General features: G+C 40.1%; 1 protein-coding gene across 1 annotated transcript; it reads left to right on the top strand.

Annotated features, from left to right (window-relative positions):
* Nucleotides 1-157: 157 nt before the first annotated feature.
* UBE2D1 (ubiquitin conjugating enzyme E2 D1) lies at nt 158-25,254 on the top strand. Its single transcript, XM_084634107.1, has 7 exons — nt 158-349; nt 10,536-10,599; nt 10,698-10,729; nt 16,156-16,233; nt 16,733-16,838; nt 20,150-20,243; nt 24,361-25,254. Exons 1-7 carry the CDS (start codon nt 326-328, stop codon nt 24,404-24,406), a joined length of 444 nt encoding a protein of 147 aa, XP_084490233.1. The 5' UTR covers nt 158-325; the 3' UTR covers nt 24,407-25,254.

Here is a 25,254-nt window from a genome sequence, read left to right as displayed (position 1 = left end):
GGCAGCAATTGCCACCTCCGCCCTCTTGCTGCCCGCTGCATGGGCCTGCAGGCTCCGCAGTGGGACGGTAGGGGGCGCTGCGCCGCCCTCCCGCCTCCGGACTACATGCCCCAGAATGCAGCTGGCGCGGGGCTCCGTCTATAAGTAAAAGCGGAAACAAAAGAGCCAGCGAGTGAGAGCGGAGAGGATCCGGTCCCGGTCCCTCACGTCCTGAGCCCGGCCTCCGTCCGGAGCGACCGCACGCGCCCAGCTGGGGAGTAGCCGCCCGCCGCCGCCTCCCAGACCCCCGAGCCGGAGCGCGTCCCAGCCCGCAGTATCGCCCCCCATGGCGCTGAAGCGGATACAGAAAGTAAGTGCGGCCGCGCCGGGCCCTGCAGTTGGGCGCCGGGCCTGGGGCTGAGCCGCGGGGAGCCCGGGCTCCGTGGGAGCGGGCGGAGGTTCTGTCGCGGGAGAGCGGGGCCACGGGGGGGGGGGGGTGCGAGGGGAAGGGAGGATCGTATTGTGGGAGCGGGGCTGGTGAGGGGAGAGGGAGGCTCTAGTGTCGGGGAAGCGGTTATGGGGGAGAGGGAGAACTGCAGGGAAAGGGCTACATGGCGGGGGAGCTGGGGAGAGGGAGGATCGTGCTAGAAGGGAAGCCGGTGGTAGGGGAGAGGGAGGATTGTCTCGGGGAAGGGAGGCTGGATGGGCGCCGAGGAGAACGTCGTGTGTCAAAGGGTAGAATAATGGGTGTTGGATCTTGGCTGTAGTTCTGCTCCTCGGCGTAGTGGGGCTTTCATATCTTTGCTATACCAATGGGGATATCGGTAGTTTATTGCTTCTGGGAGACTGTTCTTTGTTTCTCCTCCCCCATGGAAGTGGAATGTCAGTCTGTAGGTTGGAGGAGGATTACTTGTAGCACAGTATAGTAATGATGCTTCGCAGCTGCATGGCAATCTGGATACAGTTTAACATTAACCTTCACAAGGCCCAGGTGAGGTGGGCAGTTACAGTTATCTTACAGCTGGGGAAACTGAGGCAACAAGCAGTTGAAGGCTTGCCTATACAAAGGAAATATTGTGTGGTGCTGACAGCAGGTGTCAACAATGCAGTTTAGTTGCAAGTGTAAACAAGGGGGAACTGTGTTCAATGCCACTTCAGAAACTGCTTTAATTCTGGTATGGCCAGTGACTGGCCTGAGGTTCCTCAGCAGGTCAGTGGCAGAGCTGAGACTAGAATTTGGGGTTCCTGTCTCTCAGCTCTTACCTTTATTCACCAGAAGATCATGTTGCTTCTAGACAGGATCAGTGTTTTGGTGGAGGGGTCACAGCAGTTCTGATACATCCTTCATTAATCTCAGAGGGACTTTGTATGGGTCTAATTCATCTTGTTCCCCTCTGTAAGAATTGCTCTCCTAAATCTCTGAATGTGATAGAAATGTAAATAAGAGCCTGCTCAGTAAAGCAGCTTGCTATGTACTTTAGTTGACCATTTCCTTCCCGGTGTTGCATACTGTGTGCAAAGGCTAGCAGTGTCTCACTTTGAAGAGAGGGGACTCTCTTACTTAGGCCATGTCTAGGTTACAAGTGCTACAGTGGCATGGCTACAGTGCCATAGCTATGTTGCGGTAGCATTATATTGTATATGCTTCCTAGAGCAATGGAAGGGGTTTTCCCGTCGCTTTAGGAACACCACCTTTGTGAGTGACAGAACTTATCACACCCTTGAGCACTATAATTGTGTTGACGTAACTTTTAAGCGTAGACCAGACCTCAGGTAGTCCTGCCCCAAAGAGCTTACAATCTTTTTTTGCTTTTGCTCTATTTGTACAGTGCCTAGCTTAATGGAGTCCTGGTCCATGATTGAGACTCCTAGGCACTTTGATAATACAAAAAATAATAATTACTGATAAGCCACTTAAGTGCCCTGCTGCTGCCACATTAGGTCCGACACAACTGCAGTGGAAATGTAGCTGCTACTAACCACTGTGATGGCTGTCATTTAGGATATCTTGTCGTGATCTGTCTGAGGAGCATGTTTCTATCTGGCAGCTTTATCACATGAAATATACAACCTGGACATCTAGCAGGAACTCTGCACCAAGGAAAGACCAGTCCAGGTCAAGGCACGGTTGTTATGTCCAAGCAAAGTAAGCATAAATGTAGGGTTTTGTGGTTTAACGATGGGGAGGGTGTAGCAGAGGGAGAATTCTTTCAGTCATTTATACGTTAGGCCGCAACAATCAAGGAAACAGCATATGTGTAGGATATCCCATTTTTAATTTGTCATTAATGTCAGGAGATTGATCAAACTGACTATTGACACATTTCTTATCTTGAGCGTAAGGCTATACTGTTATGACTAGGGCTCCATGTTTGTCATGGAGATCATGGATTCTGTGACTTCCTACGACCTCCGTGACTCCTGCAGTGGCCCATATGGCTGACCCCAGGGTTACCCGAGCAGTTGGCTCCAGGGACAGTCACACCTGCCACTGCTGGAGCGGCTCTACAGCCCGCCACTCAGGGTCCCGCTGCCGGAGTGGCTCCGGTGCCAGCCTCTGCTCTGGCAGCTCCGAGCAGCTGGCCCCGTGGACGGCCCAAGCAACAGCGGATGCAGCTGGCCTTGGGGACTGCCTGAGCAGCGGTCCTAGCAGTGGCCAGAGTGGCCACTGGCCTCCTTGGGACTCCCTTTACAGCGCTGGCCAGAGCTGTGGCTGGCGCCACCCCTCTCCCTCCCTTTTCTCCTCCCCTCCCCCCCCCGGCGGGCCCCCCTGGGGCAGCTGCTCCCAGTGGTGGCAGCACCCCACCTAAAATTCAATCAGGAGTATTCATGGTATAAATCATGGACAGGTCACAGGCTGTGATTTTTTTGTTTCTTGCCCATGACCTGTTCGTGACTGTTACTAAAAATACCCGTGATTACATCATAGCCTTAGTTGTGAGCCACTCGGTCAAAGGTAAAGTACCATCATATAAAGTATCAGGCTATTATGCTGATGCAGAAATGTTATACTTACAACTTTAACGTTTTGAGAACATAGCTAACTAATCCTGGTTTTCTTTCCAATAATGTTCTATCCGATCCACAATTAGAAACATTGTCAGCCTATTTGGCCCTTGAACATATCACAAATGAGTTTGTAAATGGCATCTGTAAATGTCAAGGATTTAAATGAGAAAACTTCTTCTAAAAAAAGCCACCCACCTCTCTTTCCCAAATACTACTTGCCCTATCAGAATCAGTCTTTCATTGCAACAAAAGAGATGTTTGTTATGAAAGGTAAGAAACATGGGTGCTCGGAATATTTATACGTATAGCTTATCTAAGGTTATAAAACTGATATGTACTTCATGTTGCTATTGTTGATGCTGTGAAATTAATGTGTTGTTTTCATCTAACCCACTATTTTGCTCTGTTCACATGAATAATTGCTTGATTTCTGCATTACTTTACGGTTGATGGTGGAAATGGAGGTTGGTGGTTCTGTAGTATCCAATTAACATGCTGTTAGTGAAGATATGACTTCAAATGTACCAACTGCTGAAGGTAAAATCAAGAGATTAAAGCACAGGTTGGGAATTGGGAGATCTAAGTCTGTTCTGCCACAGACTGTGTTTGTGTTGTTGAGCAAGTTATTTAACCCTCTCTGCATCATTTTCCTCTCTGTAAAATGAAAACAATTCCTGCCTACCTCACATGGGTTTTAAGGTTCACTAAAATGTTAGCATAGTGCTTTGAGGTCCTTGGATGAAAGGTGCTTTATAAATGCAAAGTATGAGTGTATTTAAAGTTGTTTTGGTGTTGCTCTAGTACTCTTTTAACCAGTTGCTGTCCTCGTTACAAATTGGGACTGCTTTAATGACAATAGCCAGCACGCAAGTGGGAATGTTGGAATTGCTATCTTGGATCAGGTCCATTTAGTTCAGCATCCTGTCTCCAACAGTGGCCAGTATCAGATGCATCAGAAGAAGATGTAGGAACTCAACAGTGGGTAGATCTGGGATATTTTGCCCCCCATGTTAGGTCTCATCCTGATCTCTAATATATGGAGACTGACTCAAACCCTGAAGGATGAGGCTTAATATCCCTCCCCAAATCATCATCAGTCATGATAATTCTGGTTGATCATCTTATCCATATAAATTTACAATCCCTTTTTGAATCTTGCTAAATTTTTGGCCTGAATTTCTGTGGCAATGTTACTTTTTCACATAACACGTAATTTGACTGTATTTCCTTTTATCCATTTCGAATTTGCCATGTTTTGCTTTCTGTGAACGACCCCTTGTTCTTGTGTTATGAGCCAAGGAGAACAGACACTGAGTTTTTCAAAGTTTGGATCATGACCCAGTACTGAGTTGCAGAATGCAAGGCGCTGGGTCGCCTTGCTCAGCACCCAGGGACCCTAGTGGCCGGCCAGTAAAAACTAGTAGTCCCTACCTCTTCTGACACCACGGTGGACCCCGGAAGCGGCCAGCAGCAGGTCTGACTCGTAAGGGGGGGGAGGGGCCACGAGGCTCTGCACCCGCTGTGGGGGTGGTGCCTGTGGGCAAGAGCCGTGCAGAGCTGCTTGCACACCTCTGCCTTGGAGCCAGACTTGCTGGCTGCTTCCGGGGCACAGCATGGTGTCAGAACAGGTAGGGACCAGGAGACACTAGAGATAAGCCTGTACCCCAATCCCCTGTCCCAACCCTACCCCCCCCCGCAACCTGGAGCCTCTTCCTGCACCCCAACCCCCTCATCCCTGACCCCCCCACCCCAGAGCCCTGAGCCCCCTCCTGCACCCTGAACCCCTCATTCCTGGCCTGCACCCCAACCCTCTGCCTCAGCCCCCTCCCAAACCCCTCATCCCCAGCTCTGTTGAATTTTGGGCATCAACAATTTTCTTCAACTGGGTTGCCAGAAAAAAAGTTTGAAAACCACTGATCTATATCATTCTTTATCTTATATACTTTTATTATGTCTCCTTTCTAAGATAAACAGTCACAATCTTCTCTAATTTTTTTTTTATACGTGAGTTTTGCCAAGCCTTTTCTGGACCCCTTCTCATTTCTACACTTTTGTTTGTGATGGGTTGATCAGTACCGTATGCAGTAATCCAAATGCGGACTGCAACATTGAATTTTACATAAAGGAATTATATTTTCTGCATTAATCTGCATCCCATTCCTTATGTATCCATCTTTTTTTAATCTTCCTTGTGTTGGAGTGAATACCACAACTTGTATGGTCAGAATATTTTAAGGAATAGCATCTGTTAGGTGCTTGAATGACTTGTGAATAAATTTGTACACTAAGAGCTTGTGCTGTGTACCTTATTAGTATTTCAAAATGGGGGAGATGAGAATCAGTTGGTTTATCTGTAGTTAAGACTATCTTAACTACACAATTGTTTTTAATCTGAAATAACTGAAGAAATGCCAAAGGAGGAGTGTGACGGGGTGGATGAGGCCCACAGGCCCCCTGCTGGAGGCCTCAGAGTTCTGCCACACTCGTCCCAGATACGGAGCAGTTGGAGAGGCTGTCCAAACAGGCTAGAAGGGCCCTGTAAAAAGGGAGCTCCAGAGACAGTTCAGTTCCTTGCTGGAGCTAGAGGAGCGCAGAAGGGCTCCTGGCTGGCAAAGGGAACTGCAGCACAATGGACAGTTCAGAGCTAGTGGGGAGCAAGGAAGAGCTCCTGACTGGCTAGGGGGCCTGATCTTAGAAGAGCCCTGAGCTAAGGGTAAGGCATTGGTGAAGGCTGGGGCTGCAGGGAAGTGGCCCAGAGAATTGAAGGTAGTTTTACGAAAGGGACACAGTGGCATATGGCTACTATTCTGAAGGTTCCTGGGCCAGGACCCAGAGTAGTGGGTGGGCCCTGTTTCCCTCCCGTAGGCCATTGAGAAATGGCCTACAATTGGACATCAGTAAACCTCCAGAAGGGGACTGAATTGTCAGGATGCCCAAGCTGAAGACTGGGGCCAAACCAGACTAAGTGGGCAAAACCATTGCCTCCAGGGAGGAAGCCCTGCGGATACAGCTCGATGGCAGGGCTGGGACTGGTTTAAAGACTGTGGACACACCCAACCAGAGGGGGCGCTCAGGAGAGGTGGGTGCCAACCCTGTTACAAGTAGATATGGAAGGGAAGCTGAAGTTGGTAGGTCCAAAATTAGACACCTTTTTCTTCTAGTTTGGGAAGTGAAGATGTTTGTATTCTCAGGTCTCTTTCCTCTTCCCCTCCCCCCTTTTCCCCTGAACACCTCACCCTCTGGAAATTTAAAAAAAAAAAAGGGGGTGGAGAGGATTTTGTCATCAGCCAAGCTTCATGAATGGTACTACAATAACAAACTAGCATGCATGGATGAGAAAAATGGTAAGGAACCAGATTTCACTTTCAAATGGATCATTAAACTAAGGGAAAACCAGTTAAAAAAAGATGAAATACCCTGACATCGTCTCCTTAAATGATGTACAGTTTTCCTACATGATTACAAAACCTAAAAAGACTAACTCTAGATGAAGGTATCTTATAAAATTTAGTTTTAAGTTGGCATTTTTAGCCCACCTGAGAAGATGACAACTAGAACTCAGTGACTGTTCAGGTTTACTGTAAATGTTGGTGGTTATGTTGTGGGGCCTTAAGTCTATGGGGGTATATAGAGGGCTCTGAGCAGATAGAATACAGTGAGGTCTTCATAGCTTTAGCAAGTACCTCAAAGAACTCTGGGAAGAACAAAGGGCTGGCAGATAATGCAATGAAGTCACTTAGAAATTCATGTCTATATAGACATACTGTCTCTGGCTAAGCTTGAGTGTTCTTATGACAGCTAGAAATTTTATATCTTAAAAATAGCTATGGGACTTGGGAGTTCTGTGAGATCAAGTGTCTGCTCAGATTAATAGTTCTAATAACATTTATGTTAAAGATGGCAGTATCTACTAAGGAAATGAGCTGTAATATATAGTGAACATTAGTAAGTGAACATATTTTCTTTTTTTTTAGTGTGTGTTGGTACTCTAACATCTCGCTAGTATCAGCATCATAGTTTCTGCTGTACCATATCTTTTTCTTGATGATCTATCCCGTAACACTGTTTCCAGACAAGGCACTTTCAGAGGTGTACAGCACACAGGCTCCTAGAGCAAACTAATACCTGAAAAGAGGTATTCTACACCATGGGAGAGCTATAGCCAAACCAGCCAAAAGCTAATGATCAGGAGATAATTGTAAATGAAGGATTCTCACATATTAGCGAATAAGTGAAGGCAGAACAGTAAGGCTTGTCCATTGTGTCCTCACTACTAGACTAAACTTCACCAGTTGCTCCCAACTCTGTGACAAACCTGTCTTGAGTCCCTCAGATTTCCCTCTCTGTACTCCAGAGTGCATTTTAATCTGCCTCACACTAATAGGGACCCCTTGACTGCCTCTGGTCAGTGATCTGCTTTGCCATAGGACACAAGGGAGTTGATAGATTTGTGTCATCAAAATCATAGATTTAGACTGCACAATGTCTGATCTACACTGGAAGCTCCTTGGGACAGGAACAGCATCTCCTGTTATCTGTGTACTGTGCAGCACCATGTACGTAGTCAGCACTAAACAAATAAAATATATACAAAATTCACTTCTGAGACTCTTGATGCTTGTAAGTTCTAATTGATTTCATAATGTATAGTAGTGTGCTGCAGTGTAAACTAGACTTGGGGGTTCTGCAGATGAGTCTTCTGTAATTAGCAAATCTTTGAAAATTGGGGAGAGGCTATCACTGTTTGGTGCTAAGTATGAATATGCATGCTCTAAGGTCTTGCTGTATCTAATGTTAGGTAGCTCAGTGAATTTGTTCACATGGCTCTTCTGTGAAGAGCTGTTGTCCTATGGTTGGTGCTCAGAACCCTTCATTTTCATCTCTGTTCATGGACTTTGGCTATCATGTATTATAGGGTTCGTTGAGAAGACACTTTCTTTATAAGCTACTATTTTTCCAGGGCTTACCTCTAGTGATCAAGAGGAAATGCGGTTTCTGATGCTTGTTCATAGCTCAAACTTAATTATTTGGAAATACTTGAAAAATTCTTTTTGGCTGTTCTTGTTTCGAGTGTGGAGGAACTTGGATGTATTTTACTTCAGAAAAATTATTTTTGAAAATTTAAATAAGTGGCTTTTGACACATTTTTGAAGTAACTAAGTTTAAAAATAAAGGGTGTTGTAGTCTTGTAGTGTACACAACTTTATTTTTTCCACTAAATTGAAATGTAAAGAGACGTTCATACACTTAACTGTCAGTGAAATAACACATCTGTGTTTCAATATATAATCACATGTGCATGCAAATGGTCAAACATCATCCACTAATTTGAATCTTACAATTCAAAAAGTGTTTTCATTTGTTCCTATAAACTAGCAAAATAAATATAAAAAGAAAGCAAAATTGTATTTGCCAATGTAAATATATAATTGTCTGATTGACCTGGAGCAGAGTTATGGCTTAGAATTTCACATTTAACCTAACAGTAACATACATGTGTAGGGGAAAATATTGTCTGTTGAGAACCATAATCTAAAGTTTGCTCATTAATAGTTTTCTTTGTATTGAATTATGATGCACTTGTTGGATGATAAAAATAATCTTGGGAAAAAGGTAAAAAGTTTTTTATTTAAGCAACATGATATGAAGTGTTACTTAGTCTGTGTTAGGCTTCTTAAATTCATGGAGAATTAAGAATCATTACATTTTCATGTTAAGAGTATAAGCAATGCATTTAGACACTTGTGGGAAGTTAATTTCAAAAGCAGATAAACCAGTAGCTGTCTAGGGGGAATCAATAGAAAGTGAGGTTGTGATATATAATTACACTCAAGCAAAAAAATAAAAAGTGTAACTATAGTAAGCATGGGACATACACTTTGATTTTAAATATTGGGGCAAGGAGGAGGAAAAGTGGGATTTCTAATCTCTTTTGGTATAAAAATTCTGAAAACTAATCCTGTTAATGATGTTGGCTGATGGCATGGACTTCAGTCTTTTGTTAGTCTTTCTCTTCAGCAAAAAAGATAGGACTGTGTAAATAGAACACTTCTTTGAATCCAGAAATTCTAGGGCTGATCTCTAATTAGAGTATCTAGACTAAAGGATTTTATGGCATGTGCCCACATTATCAGAACAATTGGTTATAATAACCGATATTGAAAGTACAATTTAAAATGAGCTATTCATCTTAAATGTTTCAGCAGTCTTTCTGTAATCAACCATTGGCTAATTAAGCATGCTGATTGAACACTGACTTCTTAGAATAGGAGATGGTGACACCTTATTTGAAGGGAATATTGCATTTAATTTCTTCCCATGAAGTGAAAGTAACTATAAATTTATTTTAATTACAATACAAACAAGAAATGCAATGCTTCATAAACCCCTTTATCGCTTGCTCAGTATACAATAGGCAGTGCCTCCATCAGCTGAAATGTGTGAATCCAGTGCTCATGCCCTTGGGTATCCTTTGTTGTTAATAAATTACTATAGTCTCATTTTAAGGAACAACTAACTTTATTTTCCATCCCAAAAATTTGTTCATGAGCTCTTACACCCTTGGCAGCTATTGAGTTTGTTTCTACACTTTTTAATTTATATTCCATTTTTATTAACTGAACATGAATACAGTAGGCACTGATAGTGGCTTTCAGCAACAGCAGGTGGTTACCCAGCAGGAGTGTTTAAAAAAAGAGGGTGGTTGTCACAACCTCCAATAAGGAGGACTGTTGATAGTAGCTAGGGACAAGGAAGACATATGCAATATTCCCCTTTGGAAAGGCTATATCTAAGGACTAAAATAAAAACATGAACAGCAAGGAAGGGTAAATTAGCCAAGATTGACTTTATACCCTTTCGTAATGAAAAATATCATACTTGTAAAATACTCTATGAAGATTTCTGTTCAATTTTAACCTTTCTTGTTTTGTAAGTCTGAAAAATAAGATTTACGAAAGTAAAGAAGCTGTTTATCCAGAAATATCAATGGGAGGCTAAATTCTGTTAGCTTTCAGGCTCATTTATGAGTATTCTTAATAACAGTACATTTGTGGAGCACCTTTTGGGAAAATCAGACATTTTACAAACTAGTTTAAATCAGTTAATGTACATGGATGGATGGGGCCAAGATTAGGTTATGCAAAACATTGCAAAGTTAAAGGAACACTCAGTTAAGCATTTAAAATTTTTCCTTAATACTTTAAATAATTGAACTTAAAATAACACTTAATCTTAATTTTTTTCATCTTACGCTTGACATTTCACTGTAGAGTTGATTTATTTATAATTTGCAGATCTATTTTACATGTCAGTAGCACAGTACTGCAGTTCTTGAGTTGCAAACACTGCAAGGAATGTTTATTTATTTGGGAAAACTTTCCATTTTCACTGGCACTTACATTTCTATTGTTTTTTGGTTTTAAATGTCCTAGATGTCTTATTTTAATCTAAGTATGATTAGAACTGAATTTGGCTTGATTCTTAGTTACCTCATTCTTCCTTGTAAATATTTTTAATCATTTACCATATTTTCATGTTTTTCATAGGAACTAAGTGATCTGCAACGTGACCCACCTGCCCACTGTTCTGCAGGGCCTGTTGGAGATGACTGTAAGCTCTTAATCATTTACTGCAAAGGTCTTAGTATATTTTTGTCAGTTGAGGGAGGAGAAAAATTGTCTAAAAACTTAATGTGTTTTGTCTTTCAGTGTTCCACTGGCAAGCAACTATTATGGGACCTGTAAGTATGTAATTCATATAATTGAAATAATCTTAAACCCCTTAGAAAGTAGGCCTGAGGTATTGACTTTTCTGATTGTGGAAAGGATTCATTTCATACAAGCATTTGCACACCTATAAGCACCATAGTCTTGGATTAAACTATCAGATATTCAGGTTAAATATTTGGGGGAAACTTTTTGCTATTGTAGTAGTTTAGTACTTAAAGTATTCTACATACTCCACCTACTTTGTCACACTTAACTTTCACTTTCAGTAAAACGTAAAAAATCCCTCCTTTTCCTCTTGAAACTAAAAACAATTTAACCGTAAACAACATCAGTCTACATAGAACCTTTGGTTTACTATTCTGTTTCCTAAATGAAAAGCCTGTTGTGTGTTGTTTCTCTTTTTCCCCAGGGATGATCAGTTAAATACTGTTATATGTTAGCTTTATCAGTCCAAATGGAAAACCATTATAGTAATTCATTTAGTAGTTCTAAATAGAATTGTCGTGGCACAGGGTGCGCTTGGGTCTTTAAAGGGTTAAAGTTCCTCCCATTCCTGTGATGTGGTTCTACCAAAAACAGCAATGTTTTGACTTGTTGTACAGCAATCATGGAAACCATAGGCTGCTGTATATAACGGATCTGCTTTCCTCAGTCTGAAGGAGGTCTGGGAGATGTTAGGATTTGCTGTAAGGCTCTCTCCCCAGTAGGTGGTTAGGGAAGGGCAAAAGTGCTAACTTTGTCAAAGGAAAAGTGCTTAAGAACAGAAAGAAGCCTGAAAAGGAAGCCTGAAGAAGATCTGAGCAAAGGAATATTTGGGAGAAATACATAGAGTGAACCTCTGAGGGAAGAGATGTTTTACCCAGACCCTGATAAGGGGATCATAGCCCAGATGTCTTTCCTTTTGGACTTTTTGTTACCACAGAGAGAGGATTTTTGGTTCCGTTGGAGGGCTAAGCCATCGAGCCAACAGGGGAAACTGAGGCCCTAGCCAAATCTGATGACAAGAAGGTGAGCAACAGCATTACAGGGTGAAAAGGAGAAAAAGGGAGTTGTGACTACTCTGGGACAACTTGTTTCAGCATATTTAAATACAACTCCTGCCTCCTCAGGAAAAGGATTAGGTCTTAACCTACCAATGGAACATTAGAACCTGTTGTCTGACACTGTCTCTTGGTGGTTTTATCCGACTTGCCACTGACCCACAAGCTCTGTGACTGACTGACTTGGGCCTGCTTTATCAATAGCGGATTCATATTCACATGAGCTGAAGCTACCCTTCTGATTTAATGACTGCTTCCTTTCTTCTACCCCCTTTGCACTACTGAAAGGTGAACGGCAAAACTGTGAAGGGACGTAGAGTTCTGATGAAATGTATGTGGTGAATGTCCCCATTAACAATGCTGTGAGGCTTGTTCAGCACAAAAAATGGAGGAAGTAGAGGAAATCTTTTAAAAGAAATCTAGAATTTGTCCCAATAGTGAATTACCTTAATGACCTGAATAACACACACCCTCATCCGGCTCCCTGCCCTTTTCAGTTCACCTTTAATATCCTGTAGCAGAAACATTCTTTTCTCTCCATGTATTGAACTTGCACAAGAATGAAGATATACTTATCTAGTGGAGAATGGGAACAGATCCCTTTTCAGTCCATCTTCCATCCATATCTGGCATTAGGGAAGGCCATGATATTCGCATAGTGCACTTGATATTGAGAGACATATGAAAAATGACATATATTTCAATGCTCCAATTTCCTGCTGGACTGTAGAAAGCACAGGACTAAAATTCACTTTCAGAATTAATGTCCCATGTCTGGAAGTAGGATAACTTGTATGCTACTTTTGCGTCCACTCAAGGTAAATATTGCACACTGACTATGTTTCAAATGACAAGTCTGGAGGGGTAAAGTATCTCTCTAGATACTAACTTTCAACCAGTAGCTAACTTTTACAGGTACAGTTACAACAACAACAAAAACTAGGGCTGTCGATTAATCGCAGTGAACTCATACAATTAACTTAAAAAAATTAATCGCGATTAATCACACTGTTAAGCAACAGAATACCAATTGAAATTTATTAAATATTTTTGGATGTTTTTCTACATTTTCAAATATATTGATTTCTGTTACAGCACAGAATACAAAGTATACAGTGCTCACTTTATATCATTTTTATTACAAATATTTGCACTGTAAAAATGATAAACAAAAGTATTTTTCAGTTCACCTCATACAAATACTGTACTGCAAACTCTATCGTAAAATTGTAACTTGCAAATGTAGATTTTATTTTTATTTATTTATTTATTTGGTTACATAACTGCACTCAAACAAAACAATGTAAAGCTTTAGCGCCTACAGGTCCACTCAGTTCTACTTCTTGTTCAGCCAATCACAAAGAGAAACAAAATTGTGTACATTTACGGGAGATAATGCTGCCCGCTTTTTGTTTACAATGTCACCTGTAAGTCAGAATAGGCGTTCGCAGGGCACTTTTGTAGCCAGCATTGGAAAGTATTTACATGCCAGCTATGCTAAACATTTGTACACCTCTTCATGCTTCAGCCAACATTCTGGAGGACATGCTTCCATGCTGATGATGCTCGTTAAAAAAATAGTTTGTTAATTAAATTTGTGACTGAACTGCTTAGCGGAGAATTGTCTCCCCTGCTCTGTTTTACCCGCGTTCTGCCATATATTTCATGTTATAGCAGTCTTGGATGATGACCCAGCACATGTTTATTTTAAGAACACTTTCACTGCAGATTTGACAAAATGCAAAGAAGGCACCAATGTGAGATTTCTAAAAATAGCTACAGCACTCGACCCAAGGTTTAAGAATCTGAAGTGCCTTCCAAAATCTGAGAGGGACAAGTTGTGGAGCATGCTTTCAGAACTCTTAAAAGAACAACACTCTGGTGCGGAAACTACAGAACCTGAACCACCGAAAAAGAAAATCAATCTTCTGCTGGTGGCATCTGACTCAGATGATGAAAATTAACATGAGTTGGTCTGCTCTGCTTTGGGTCATTATTGAGCAGAACCTGTCAACCGCATGGACCTACATCCTCTGGAATGGTGGTTGAACCATGAAGGGACATATGAATCTTTAGCACATCTGGCATGTAAATATCTTGTGACGCTGGTTACAACAGAATGACAGATGACATTGTAAACAAAAAGCAGGCAGCATTATCTCCTGCAAATGTAACCGAACTTGTTTGTCTGAGCGAATGGCTGAAGTAGGACTGGGTGGACTTTATAGGCTCTAAAGTTTTCTACATTATTTTATTTTTGATTGCAGATTTTTTTTGTACATAATTCTACATTTGTAAGTTCAACTCTCATGATAGAGATTGCATCCAATGAAGTGAGTTGTAGCTCATGAAAGCTTATGCTCAAATAAATTTGTTAGTTCTCTAAGGTGCCACAAGTACTCCTTTTCTCTTCACTTCAGTACTTGTATTAGATGAATTAAAATATACTATTTCTTTTGTTTTTTACAGTGCAAATATTTGTAATAAAAATATAAAGTGAGCACTGTACACTTTGTATTCTGTGTAGTAATTGAAATCAGTATATTTGAAAATGTAGAAAACATTTAAATGGTAATCCATTGTTTAACAGTGTGATTAATCACTTGACAGCCCTACAAAAAACATTAGAGTTCATAATCTAACTATTGGAGCCTTTGTGTAGTGTTATAAATCAGGGTACAGTATGTGAGTTGTAGATTTGGCAGAATTCTTTTTTTATCATTTTGACAATTATTTTAAGCATCTTTTTATTTTTATCAATTTAAACTTTCACTTACCTGGTTAAGGTAAAGCTTTCTAACCATTAAAACACAAATTGTCAATATCACATGTCAAAATATACAAAGAGAATATCTTAAATCAAACTTTCATAAGTTCTTAAGCAGCAGTTTTCTCAACTTGTTTATCTGTACATTTTGATTAGTATTGATGGAAATATTTTTTGTTGGTTTGTATGTGTTTGGTGAAATTGACACTTACCAATAAAAATCTAATCCTTCCAAGCCTAGTTCTCCAACGTTAAGCGATTAAGTAAAGGATTGTCTTCATTCTGAATTTTTATATGTGGTACATGCCAAACGCAGTGTAAATTTGTTTTTCCTCTTCATCAATGTTAAATTTGTTTGATCTTAAAAGCTTTTAAGATGGACAGGTCCATTTAGTATGCATGCAAACTGTCATCTTATTCCTAGCTAGAAGTATTGTGACAACCACTTTTGGTTTGGTATTACGTAATACTGACTTCTTAGCAGTACTGTTTTCAAACTTTTCTCTTACTGAAAAATTTCTTCATTTGAAATCTTTACATGAAGTGTTCACATGGCTTTCCCTATGGCACTCTTTCCTAAATAAGTAAAAATGATATTTATGGTGATTTTTAAGATAGATATTTTTTTCCCCTTCTCCTCCAAAACAAAGAGCAACAGGCCACCTTAGATCTACATAGGGAATCTGAGAAGCCAGCGTACTTGCACTATTTTGTTGCAGGCATCAGATTCTTAGCAATTACATTAAGGATACCAAAGAAATTCGAAACTATTATTTTTTCTTAGTCAGAAGTCACAGGGATGCTTTAGCTTTGAGGCCCTCAACCGCCTAATCTTGGGGTTTTTTTCCTTCATAATTATGAAAATGAAGGGTTTCCTCAACAGATGACTGCAACAGAAAGATATTTCTCTTTTAACTGTGTGCAACCTGGACTTAAACCTGTGCACATGTTCTCTAACAAAATGCATGTTCACAGATTGTACAGGTCACAAAGATGTTGTGTGTTTTAAAAACTCCCTGATGTCGTCATGATCAGCTGAGTAATGTTGGAAAACCCTACTCTTTGCACCTGCAAAGAGAAATCCCTTCCGAAGGTAAGTATATTTGTGGCTTAAAGCTGGAGGAAGGCCCTGATTGTAGCAGAGCAATTGTGGTTCTGTTGCACAGAGGGCATGATAAGGAGGGCCTGCTCAGAGGTTCTGTGCTGCCATGGAACTGAGTTCCAGGAGCACTTCGCTGCCCAAACATGCAGGGGGAGCTAGCTTGGAGCTGGTGGATCAGCAAGTAAGTAGATTCACCAGCCAAACATTCTTCCTTCTCTCTTTTTTCTCCCAAAAAGTGATGTTCAGTAGGGTGTGGGTTTCTGCAGTAGTGGTCAGGGATGGCTCCGCTGTTGCTCCACAGCCTTGGGGGAGGATTCCATCCCTCATTGTCAGCCGCATGCCTTCCCAGCACAATGCCCGCATACTTGGGCTGTGTGTTGGTGAATAGATTTTGCCATAATAGAATAGATTGTGTGTTGGTGAATAGATTTTGCCAAAGTTGCCATAGTTTTGAGAAGGCTCTTTAAATTCAGAAAGGACCCTTAAAAAAAACCCAGTAGCATAAATCCTGTTTTTTGTCTTTTACAGCCTGATAGTGCATATCAAGGGGGAGTGTTTTTTCTCACAGTACATTTTCCAACAGACTATCCTTTCAAACCACCAAAGGTAAATACTTAATTGTCCTAAAAGTGTTATAAAAGTCCTAGGTTGGGGCTTTGTTTCTGTGTCTTACCTGTTTAAAACCCAATTTTTTGAGTTAAAAGCAATAAAGTCAAATACCTGTTCATATTGATTAATATAGCAGACCAAATGTTAAAACTGGGTTATAGGGTCAGATATTTGTACAATAGGCTATGGTTTGAGCATTGGCCTGCTAAACCCAGGGTTGTGAGTTCAATCCTGGAGGGGGCCATTTAGGGATCTGGGGCAAAAATTGGGGATTGGTCCTGCTTTGAGCAGGGGGTTGGACTAGATGACCTCCTGAGGTCCCTTCTAACCCTGATATTCTATGGTTCTATGATTAGTGGTGATAAAAGTCCACATTGTGTTACTTCTGTGAGTAGCAACTCTAAAAATAAATGACTGGATATTAAAGGGGCAACACTTATGGTGCCAGTTGTAATAAGCAGAGCTTGAAGCTAACCTCTTTGTTTGTTGTTCACAGATTGCTTTCACAACAAAAATATACCATCCAAACATAAACAGTAATGGGAGTATTTGCCTTGATATCCTGAGGTCACAGTGGTCACCAGCTTTGACTGTATCAAAAGGTAACTCCATAGACGTGCTAATGATTTTATGCATCTGTAATAGTAATGATGGTGAACATTTTGATGATAATATGGCATTTTTAGGTCAGCCTTACTGTGTATTCCTACACTGACAGTAGCTGGAAAACAGCAGTAGCAAGAACTTTTATCCTACACAGTATTTTAAATGGGAAATTCCACAAGATTCCTGACTCTTTCAGATCATGCAACCTTTTTTACACTTCAGATGTCACATTAGTCAGTGAATCATATATATGACTAGCAACTATTATTCAAGTTGTGCCACTTAAGTGTGGGACGCTGGGAATGGAAAAAGAATTTACATGTAGGCATTGTATTTAGTATTTTAACATTAAAGAGGTGTCATGGGCGCTGGCTCTGAGTGGTCAGGCACCCTGCCTCCCTGTGACTGGCTCAGTTAAGGAGGATAAGCTAACACAGATCTGTCTGTGAATAGTTAATTGGAGAAGTAGCTGGGTGTTGTTTAATTAGTTAAGGAACACTTGAGCCTTATAAAGGATTATGAGGGCTCAGGTAGGAGCCCAGAATACAGAGAGAAAGCTCTTGAGATTGTTCCTAAATGGGGCTGGGTAGGAGACTATTCCCAGTAAAATCTCCTCGCAGAGCAGGGGAGAGGAACCACACCCAGAATGTGCCAGAGGAGACAGACAGTAAAGCTTCCCAGGGAGGGAGGCCTGAGAGACCCTGAGTTAGCAAGGGAGAGACTTCAGAGGTGTCAGCAGCAGAGAAGCCTGGGGACTTCTGGCAGAAGGAGAGGCTTGTTTGCATACCACGTGTGGCCGTTGATTAAATAAACCCAGACCCCTGTAAGGGCATTGTTCACTGAATACAAGCCTCATTGAACTTATCGAAAGCGCACCAGGGGAAACTGAGGCAGAGACGTAACTATGATTGCACAAAGGGCTTCCAGGGGGTGCTCCAAGGGAGGGTAGCTGGTATATCATGGGGAGTTCTGTAGTGTGTGTGTGTGTGTGTGTGTATATATAAAAAAAAAATAAATCACAAAACAATAGGTTTACTCTCTCCTCTATATGCGCATGTAGTGTATAAAAAACGTTCACTACATGCGCATATAAAGGAGAGAGTAAACTGTATGTTTTCTGATTTATCGTAAACCCACAAAAGCAAGGAGATTCCAATTAAATGGAAAATCCTATCCTTCACCCATCCTGTCCTTTATCCATGGCTTGGTATTGAGGCAGATCTAAAATATCAGATGGCTCACTGCTTTGGAGATCCTTGCTACATGTTAGCATAAATAGATGAATTTAGGGTGGTGATCGGGACTGGCTCTGAATCATCATCTTGTGGGGTAAATCTAGCCTTTTAATTATGCTTTTGTGGGGGTAAGGGAAACTGTTCTGACTATATCACATTCTTGTGTGAGATTGCACAGTCTGTTGGCCCTCAAATCTTCAGCAAATAAAACTGCTGAATTATCTAACCAATCTAGTGTAGCATTCAGATTTTCTCAAGTTTTGAAGCATGTTACTCTTGGAACAGTAAGGCTGAGGTTAGATAGTTTTGCCTGGCACAGCTCTTCATATTATTGGGGTTGTAGGAGTTCCACATAAGGTGTATCTTTCTTCAAGTGTAGGCACCAGAACTGCTTTTCATTTCTCATCCATACTACTCATTACACTTACCCACTCATTTCCTTGACACTCTGTATATAGTGATATAAAATACAATCCAACTATTAATGATGGAACTTCTTTAAAAATGTACAGGGTTAAACAATGTAATGTTTCCTTAGGTACTTAATAACGCCCTAAACAATGTCTCCTTTTAGAATAGTGTCATTACATTTTCAGTTGGAACAAGACAAAATTGTTAGTCTTCATCTGATCTAAATTGCTCCATTCAGGTGCAGCTATTATAGCTTCTTGTATAATGCAGCTGCTGCCCACACACCCCAATTCTGTGCAGGACAGACTCAATAGCTACATAAAAAGTCTCTAAATTTACTTTGATTGCGGGGTAGATGCGTAAGGAACATCTTGTGTATATTCGATCTGCAGCTTTCTGTATAAATTGGCCACTTGTCCTGTCACTGAGCAACCATTGTCTTGTTCCCTATTAATGTCAGAGGACATATTTAAAAAAAAAAAAAAAGGGGGAGGAAAAAAAAGATGTCAGCCATTTGCATCTTATCATTGTCTCAGATTTAAAGGCTACACTCCATGTTTTTCTTAAATGCTCTTTTATTAGTAGTGGTGAGTGGTCTGTCCCCTGGTTCACACTTTAGGTAGAATGCTTTTATAGTCTTAATTTCGTTCATGTGCGTATATGTTGCATATCTCAAACTGGTGCCTCACCTGAATGGTTGATGGAAGTTTTTGTTTTCACTTGCACATATGTTCTTGCTGAGCAGGATTAAAGGACTTTGATGTGACCATATGTCTGCTAAAGTGGTCACTGCTCAATGTGACCAGTCAAGCAACTTGAGTTGTCAAATATTAGTGTCTTATGTTGATATTAGTAAGTGCCAAAAACTTCAGCACAAAATGATTGAAACTGCTACAGCCCAAAATATCATTTTGAATTCAGTTTAATACTACTTTTAATGTGGTAAAATTAAATCTGCCTGAGAATGCCAAGAAATTAGTACTGACATCTGTTTGTGGCAAAACTTGTAGTGTTTAGAATTAAAAATCTAATACCTAGTGTATTCAAATTGGGTGAAAATTTTCATATGCAGTCTTACTGGAGAAAATAAATCTAAGATGGCTACAAAATGAAAAAATACACTAAAATCTGGTGTTGCACGATAGTGACACAGAACATAAAATAGATGCATTTGTAATTAGTACATGCTGATCCTGTGACCCTGCCCTAAGCCCTCTGTCAGAAAGTCAGTCTCTCTCAATAAGAAACTAATTGTATTGGTTTTAAAGCAAAATGGCTTACAGTCTGATAAAATGTTCACATGACCGTATGTAGTTTTCTTTAACGTGTGTAAGTCAAAATTGTCAGTTTCACTTCTAAGGCCTAAGTCCTGCAATGAATTCCTCACAGGCACATGGGTCTGCATGGTTTGTTGTATTTTGCATCAAGTTCTTTGAGTGTACACTCTCTGGGTCAGGAACCATATCCTCATGTATGTCTGTACAGCATTGAGCAGAATGGGACCATGATCCTGAGTGAGGTTTCTGGGCAGACTTGTAGTATAAAGATTTAATACGAATGATGTGCATTTGTTTCCCAAAATTTATCACTGTATATAGTAAGGTATTCTAGAAAATAAGACAAAGCAGTAATCCCTTCCTTAATCTATTTTTTTTTTTTAGTTTTATTGTCCATATGCTCCTTACTTTGTGATCCTAATCCTGATGACCCTTTAGTACCAGATATTGCACAAATCTACAAGTCAGACAAGGAAAAGTAAGTATAACTTTTTGATATTTAGAGGCTTGCTTTTAATCTGCTACACATAAAACGTTCCCTCTCATTCTTCGAAGACATTCTCTTCATATATGCTCTCAAAACTTAGGTATACCAAAGATATACATAGCTAAGCCTTTAAACAATAGAATTTTAACAAGAACCCATGTAATAATTTTATAACTTCAACTAAACCACTTTAGTAGACTGTAGGGTTACACAAATCAACATTGATATTTCCTAATATTTTAGTGCACAAATCTGTACATACAACCTTGACACTTCTTTTGTATGTTTACATTAGTTTTAAATTACATGAGGACAAATAACAGAATATATTATTTGAGATGGGATGTTGGTCCTGTTATGAAAGAATTGTTAGACTTATGCCTCTGCTAAAAGGTTAAAAGATATTGAACATGGATATTAAATTTTGACATTTGATTTCCCAAATACAACTTCTGTCTAAAATATAGAAAATATTGAGAAGTTTTTTCCATAGCCACATTCATCTAACAAACAAGAAAATCCTACAGCAAAAATAGACCTTTCTTCACCTTGACCTCAATTTAGAACTGGTGGGATAGCTTGTATCTGGATGGCAACCTAGGCAATTAGTGGCTGCAGTAGTGCATACTTCTGGTGCAGAAGAGATTTAAATTGAAAGGATTTAATCTCTAAAGGTATCATATTGACTGGATTCCTACTTTTTGGTCTTAGTCTTGTTCTCAAAGCGCGCCTGGAACTCCCAAAGCTGAATTTTGATGGTTTCAGGCAGCACTCTGTTACACATCCCTGCCATGGGGTGGCTTGAAGCACTGTGATCCAAGTACATTGCATGGCTGTAGCCCCGGGAACGTCTGGTACCAGTGTTTTGTGGTCAGCTGAGTCTCCAGGTCTTTGGCACAGAGTGGAAGCTTCTCTCCAGAACAGTGCTGTGCAATATGAATTCTCTGAGCATTTCAGACTCTAGAGGATTGTCTCTGGATATCTCAGGAAGTTGATGCCTTGGCACACTATGGGGCACTTCACATGGGGGTGGCTATAGGCTCTGGGCCCTCAGAATATTGCAGACCAGATTTGGGAATTTCCAAAAGGTTCCCTGGAGTAAATTTGGAATGCCAGTGTCTTTGAATCTCTGGAGCTTTCCCCTGGTGTATCAGACACTAGCACTGTGAGAGTGGCTTGAAGAGCCAGGTGGTGGTAGCTCAGGGGGTGGGGAGAAGGCAGAGGAGGAGCTCTGTATCTCAGAGAGCTTGTACTTGAGACAATCTCCTCCACAAGTAAAGCTGCTTATTTCCAATGAGACAGGAACATCTGTATATGCTTCCTTCTTCTAATTCCTGTTTCTAAACCTTTTTCTTACGTTCAGCAGGAATATGGATCCATTGGTCCTATAACCACAATCTGAGTGTTTTAACAGTCATTCCAAATGGTGGAATGATTGACTACTCTAATGAACAATTGATGTGATAACAGAGTAACTTGGAGGTGCACCAGTCTTCCACACCAGGGTGCTCAAAGTAGTTGGGAGATTGAACTTTCTTCCTAGAGGTCCTGTGGGACATACTGTTTCTTGGTTTGGATAGTCCAAGTCCAGGATGTGGTCTGACTCTTTGCTAAAACAGACATATTGAAACTCTGTTGCAGCATATGCCCTAAACTGTGTTCTGCAACAGTATTCGAGTACCTGTGACATCTGAACCACATAAGAGCATTTTAGTGGGCCTGAAAACACAATACATAATATCAGTGAAGATGCAGTAAACGCAATGTCTTGCTCTTAGTGATGGTCTTAAGCCCTTCCAGATTCCACAAATTCATATTGTTCACTCTTTGGATCGAGTATTTGGTAGACACTATTAGGTTGGTGGATGTTGTGTTTGGGATGCATGTTGGCTACCTTTGATTCTGGCTGAAATCCTAGCCCTATTCAAGTCATTGGGAGTATTGCCATTGACTTCAGTGGGGCACTATTTCACTCGTGGTGTTTATGCTAATTGTTGGTAGCCTCGGGGGCCTTTTCTTTATTACCTTAATCAGTTACACTCATTGGTCCAGGATCTCTAGAGCCTGTATGGAATATCTGGAAGAGATCACAACTGCTTGTAACATGTGAACAAGCTTGTGTGTGCCTGCTGCAATAATACTCATTAATAGCAGCACTAAGATGAAAGGTACTTACCAGGAAAATGTGTGACATTGACTGTCATCTACATATTACAGATAGAATCCGATTTAGCTTTTTAATACTCATCCATTCAGGAACTTTTTGGTACACCTGCAGATGGGCCGTAGTTCCTCCTCACTGGGCACAGTTTTCTGAAGGTAACTGAAGATTGTTTTCAATTTGAAAACTGTTCTATTTGTCAAGTTGTGTTGGGGTCTTTGCTTATGTTAGATGGAGGTTATGGTCGTCTTAAAGGATATTCCTCTGCTGAAACAGTCTTCCTTGTCCATGCAGTGGATATTTTTGCAGACTGCTAAGATGTTTTTTCTTGCCAGTTATGATGTTTGGTGTAATCAAATTGTCTGACCCATTTTGCAAGCACCTGCCCCAATATTTGAACTTGTTTGTATATCTACCTTATAATACAAACCCTATTGTTCTCAAGATGAAGAAACCAGGGCTCAGCCTTTGCCTGTTCATTTACTCAATATTTCTTCCTCCTGTTGTTGATTGGGGGGCGGGGGAGTGGTGTTGAAAAGTCTCCACATTTCTTAAGGTGGTGTGGAAATTCCCATACAGTTTCTTGGAGAATCTCTTGGTTTATGGAGACTCCCTCTTTAAAGTGAGGACTAAGAATCCAATCGGTATGGAATGGTTTGAGAGAGGAAAATTTGCCTGTAACTCTGCTTCATTGAAGTTATCCTTTGGTTGGCTTTCTATTAAACTTATCTCCTCTCAGATTTGGTCTGTGAAAGTTATGGCTGACTAAACTCTGGTTATGCTATACACCGACTTCTACCAATATTAACTTAAAGTCCAAGGAGTTATGTTCCATTAGCATGTGTTTTGCAGATTATGGAGACTACTGCAGTTAGTGCACTAATTACATATATTGGCATCTTAAAGGGAGGCAATTAGGTTTTGCAAAAGTTCTTGCTTCAACCTTTTATTTGAAGAAGGAACTAACAGGTGGGGGCACAAGAGGCTACAGAGCCTACAGTCAGGTGTTTAATATACCCAAGTGCTGCTACCAAGGCATGGAGAGAGTTGGCAGTCCCCAAACTCCTAGATTTGGGAGTTCTGGCCAGCCTTAGAAAGGAAGAGAAAAGGAAAAGGCCCAAGGATAGAAATCCAGTCAAATGATACTTTCGGAGAAGCATGATTACTTCCCTTTTGAGTGTCAAAGTTCATATGTTGTTAGTTGTGACACTAATTGACAACTATAAGGAGAATTACAAAAAAAAAAACTTCCTAGGTTTTGACCTAGTTCAATAAGACCTTTTATACCTAAATGATATTTTGGAAATAACTTTCTAATAATGACATTAATAATTTGACCTTGTTCAGTCTAATGATATGTAATTAGCTTTAATGCAATTCTTACCTTTCTTCTAGGAAAAGTCTTTAAAAACTTGTTTAAATTAACTTACTGTAAAGTGAATTTCTACAGCCAAAATAGAGTTGACATTGAGAAACAGATGGTGGAATAAAATAATCTTGTGCTTCAGTATATGGTGTGCATTGTTTTAATGACCTACTACTTGCCTGTATTAATTAGCTAATGTGTTTCTAATAGTCATAAGTATGCTAGAGTTGTTGATTTTGGCACTGTTTAGTGCACTGTAGAACTATTAGCAAAAGACTGATTACATATGCACAAACTGTAGATTTCTTACATTTTAATGCAATCATCGAAGACTGCTGTGGTTAGACTTTATTTTTTTAGGTAGCTCCAAAACTGAGCATGTGTATCTATATGCTATGAATTACGTATTTTGTTTCTTGAGGAAAGAGAGTTACTATGTAAAACATTCTTTATATTTCACAAGTTTATAATCAATCCCAAAAGGTAAAGAGCCAGTAAAGCATCATTTGAGTACTTACATAGATGCTGTGGATCATATATATACCTATCTTCATTGAAATGCCTTCTTTCTATACATACAGATACAACAGACATGCAAGAGAATGGACTCAGAAATATGCAATGTAAACTTGTGAAGACTTTTTCATATATACCACAGAGTACTGTAAATTCTAGGTTTTTTCAAAATTAGAAGTAAATGGAGCACAGTTGACTGTTTCAATGTACCATGAGGCCCTTTTTAATTTTTACCCATGTAAGTGTTTCTGGAGCAAGAAAAAACAAACTTCCAAAAATAATCTTAAAACTGTGATGAGACTATTTATCCTTTTTGTATGCTTTGCAAAAGACATTTATTGTGGTTTTTAAGACTCTTGGACTTCTGCATCTTCAGCTACAAGATCCCTAATGCAGTTGTAAAGGAACCAACTTATTTTTTGCTGAAAAACTAGATGCTTTACATGAGAAATACTGTATGTGTCTTTAAGATATGTTGTCAATTTCATGAGTCCGTTCAAAATTTCATTCTGTTAGTTGTTATATAATTTGTATTTTTTTACTGTATAGACTAAATATATTTTATTTACCATGCAAATTAATTCATTTAGACTTTTTTCCCTTTAGCACAGTATTGACATGATACAACTGCTAGTAATGAAATCAATGAGGTGTTGCTCCCTATGGGCTATTATAGAGACTGATTGCAGATTTCTTAAAACCTAAAATGATCTTTGCACTGTAATTCTTAACATGCTGATTATGGAGAAACACTTGGTTTTTTTTATTCTGTTGCATACTTGACTTAATTTTATTGCAATGTGAACTAATTGCACTGCTATGTAGAAAGATGTAACTGTTCTGTTTGTTGCTATTCATGACTGATTTTTTCCCCCTCTGTTGGCAACATAATATTCTCATAGACCTTTTACAAATCTTACTGTAGCTTTTTCCATATAAATAAAATGCATTTTCTATTA

Source organism: Lepidochelys olivacea, assembly GCF_965140295.1.
Source record: "Lepidochelys olivacea isolate rLepOli2 genome assembly, chromosome: 7".
NCBI classification, from domain to species: Eukaryota; Metazoa; Chordata; order Testudines; family Cheloniidae; genus Lepidochelys; species Lepidochelys olivacea.
This window is presented reverse-complemented; position numbering and strand designations above follow the sequence as displayed.

Coding starts and splice junctions, on each gene's coding strand:
- UBE2D1 (XM_084634107.1), top strand. CDS start 326: ATGGCGCTGAAGCGGATACAGAAA. Junction 10,600..10,697: donor AGGGCCTGTTGGAGATGACT/GTAAGCTCTTAA, acceptor TTTGTCTTTCAG/TGTTCCACTGGCAAGCAACT. Junction 20,244..24,360: donor TACAAGTCAGACAAGGAAAA/GTAAGTATAACT, acceptor CTATACATACAG/ATACAACAGACATGCAAGAG.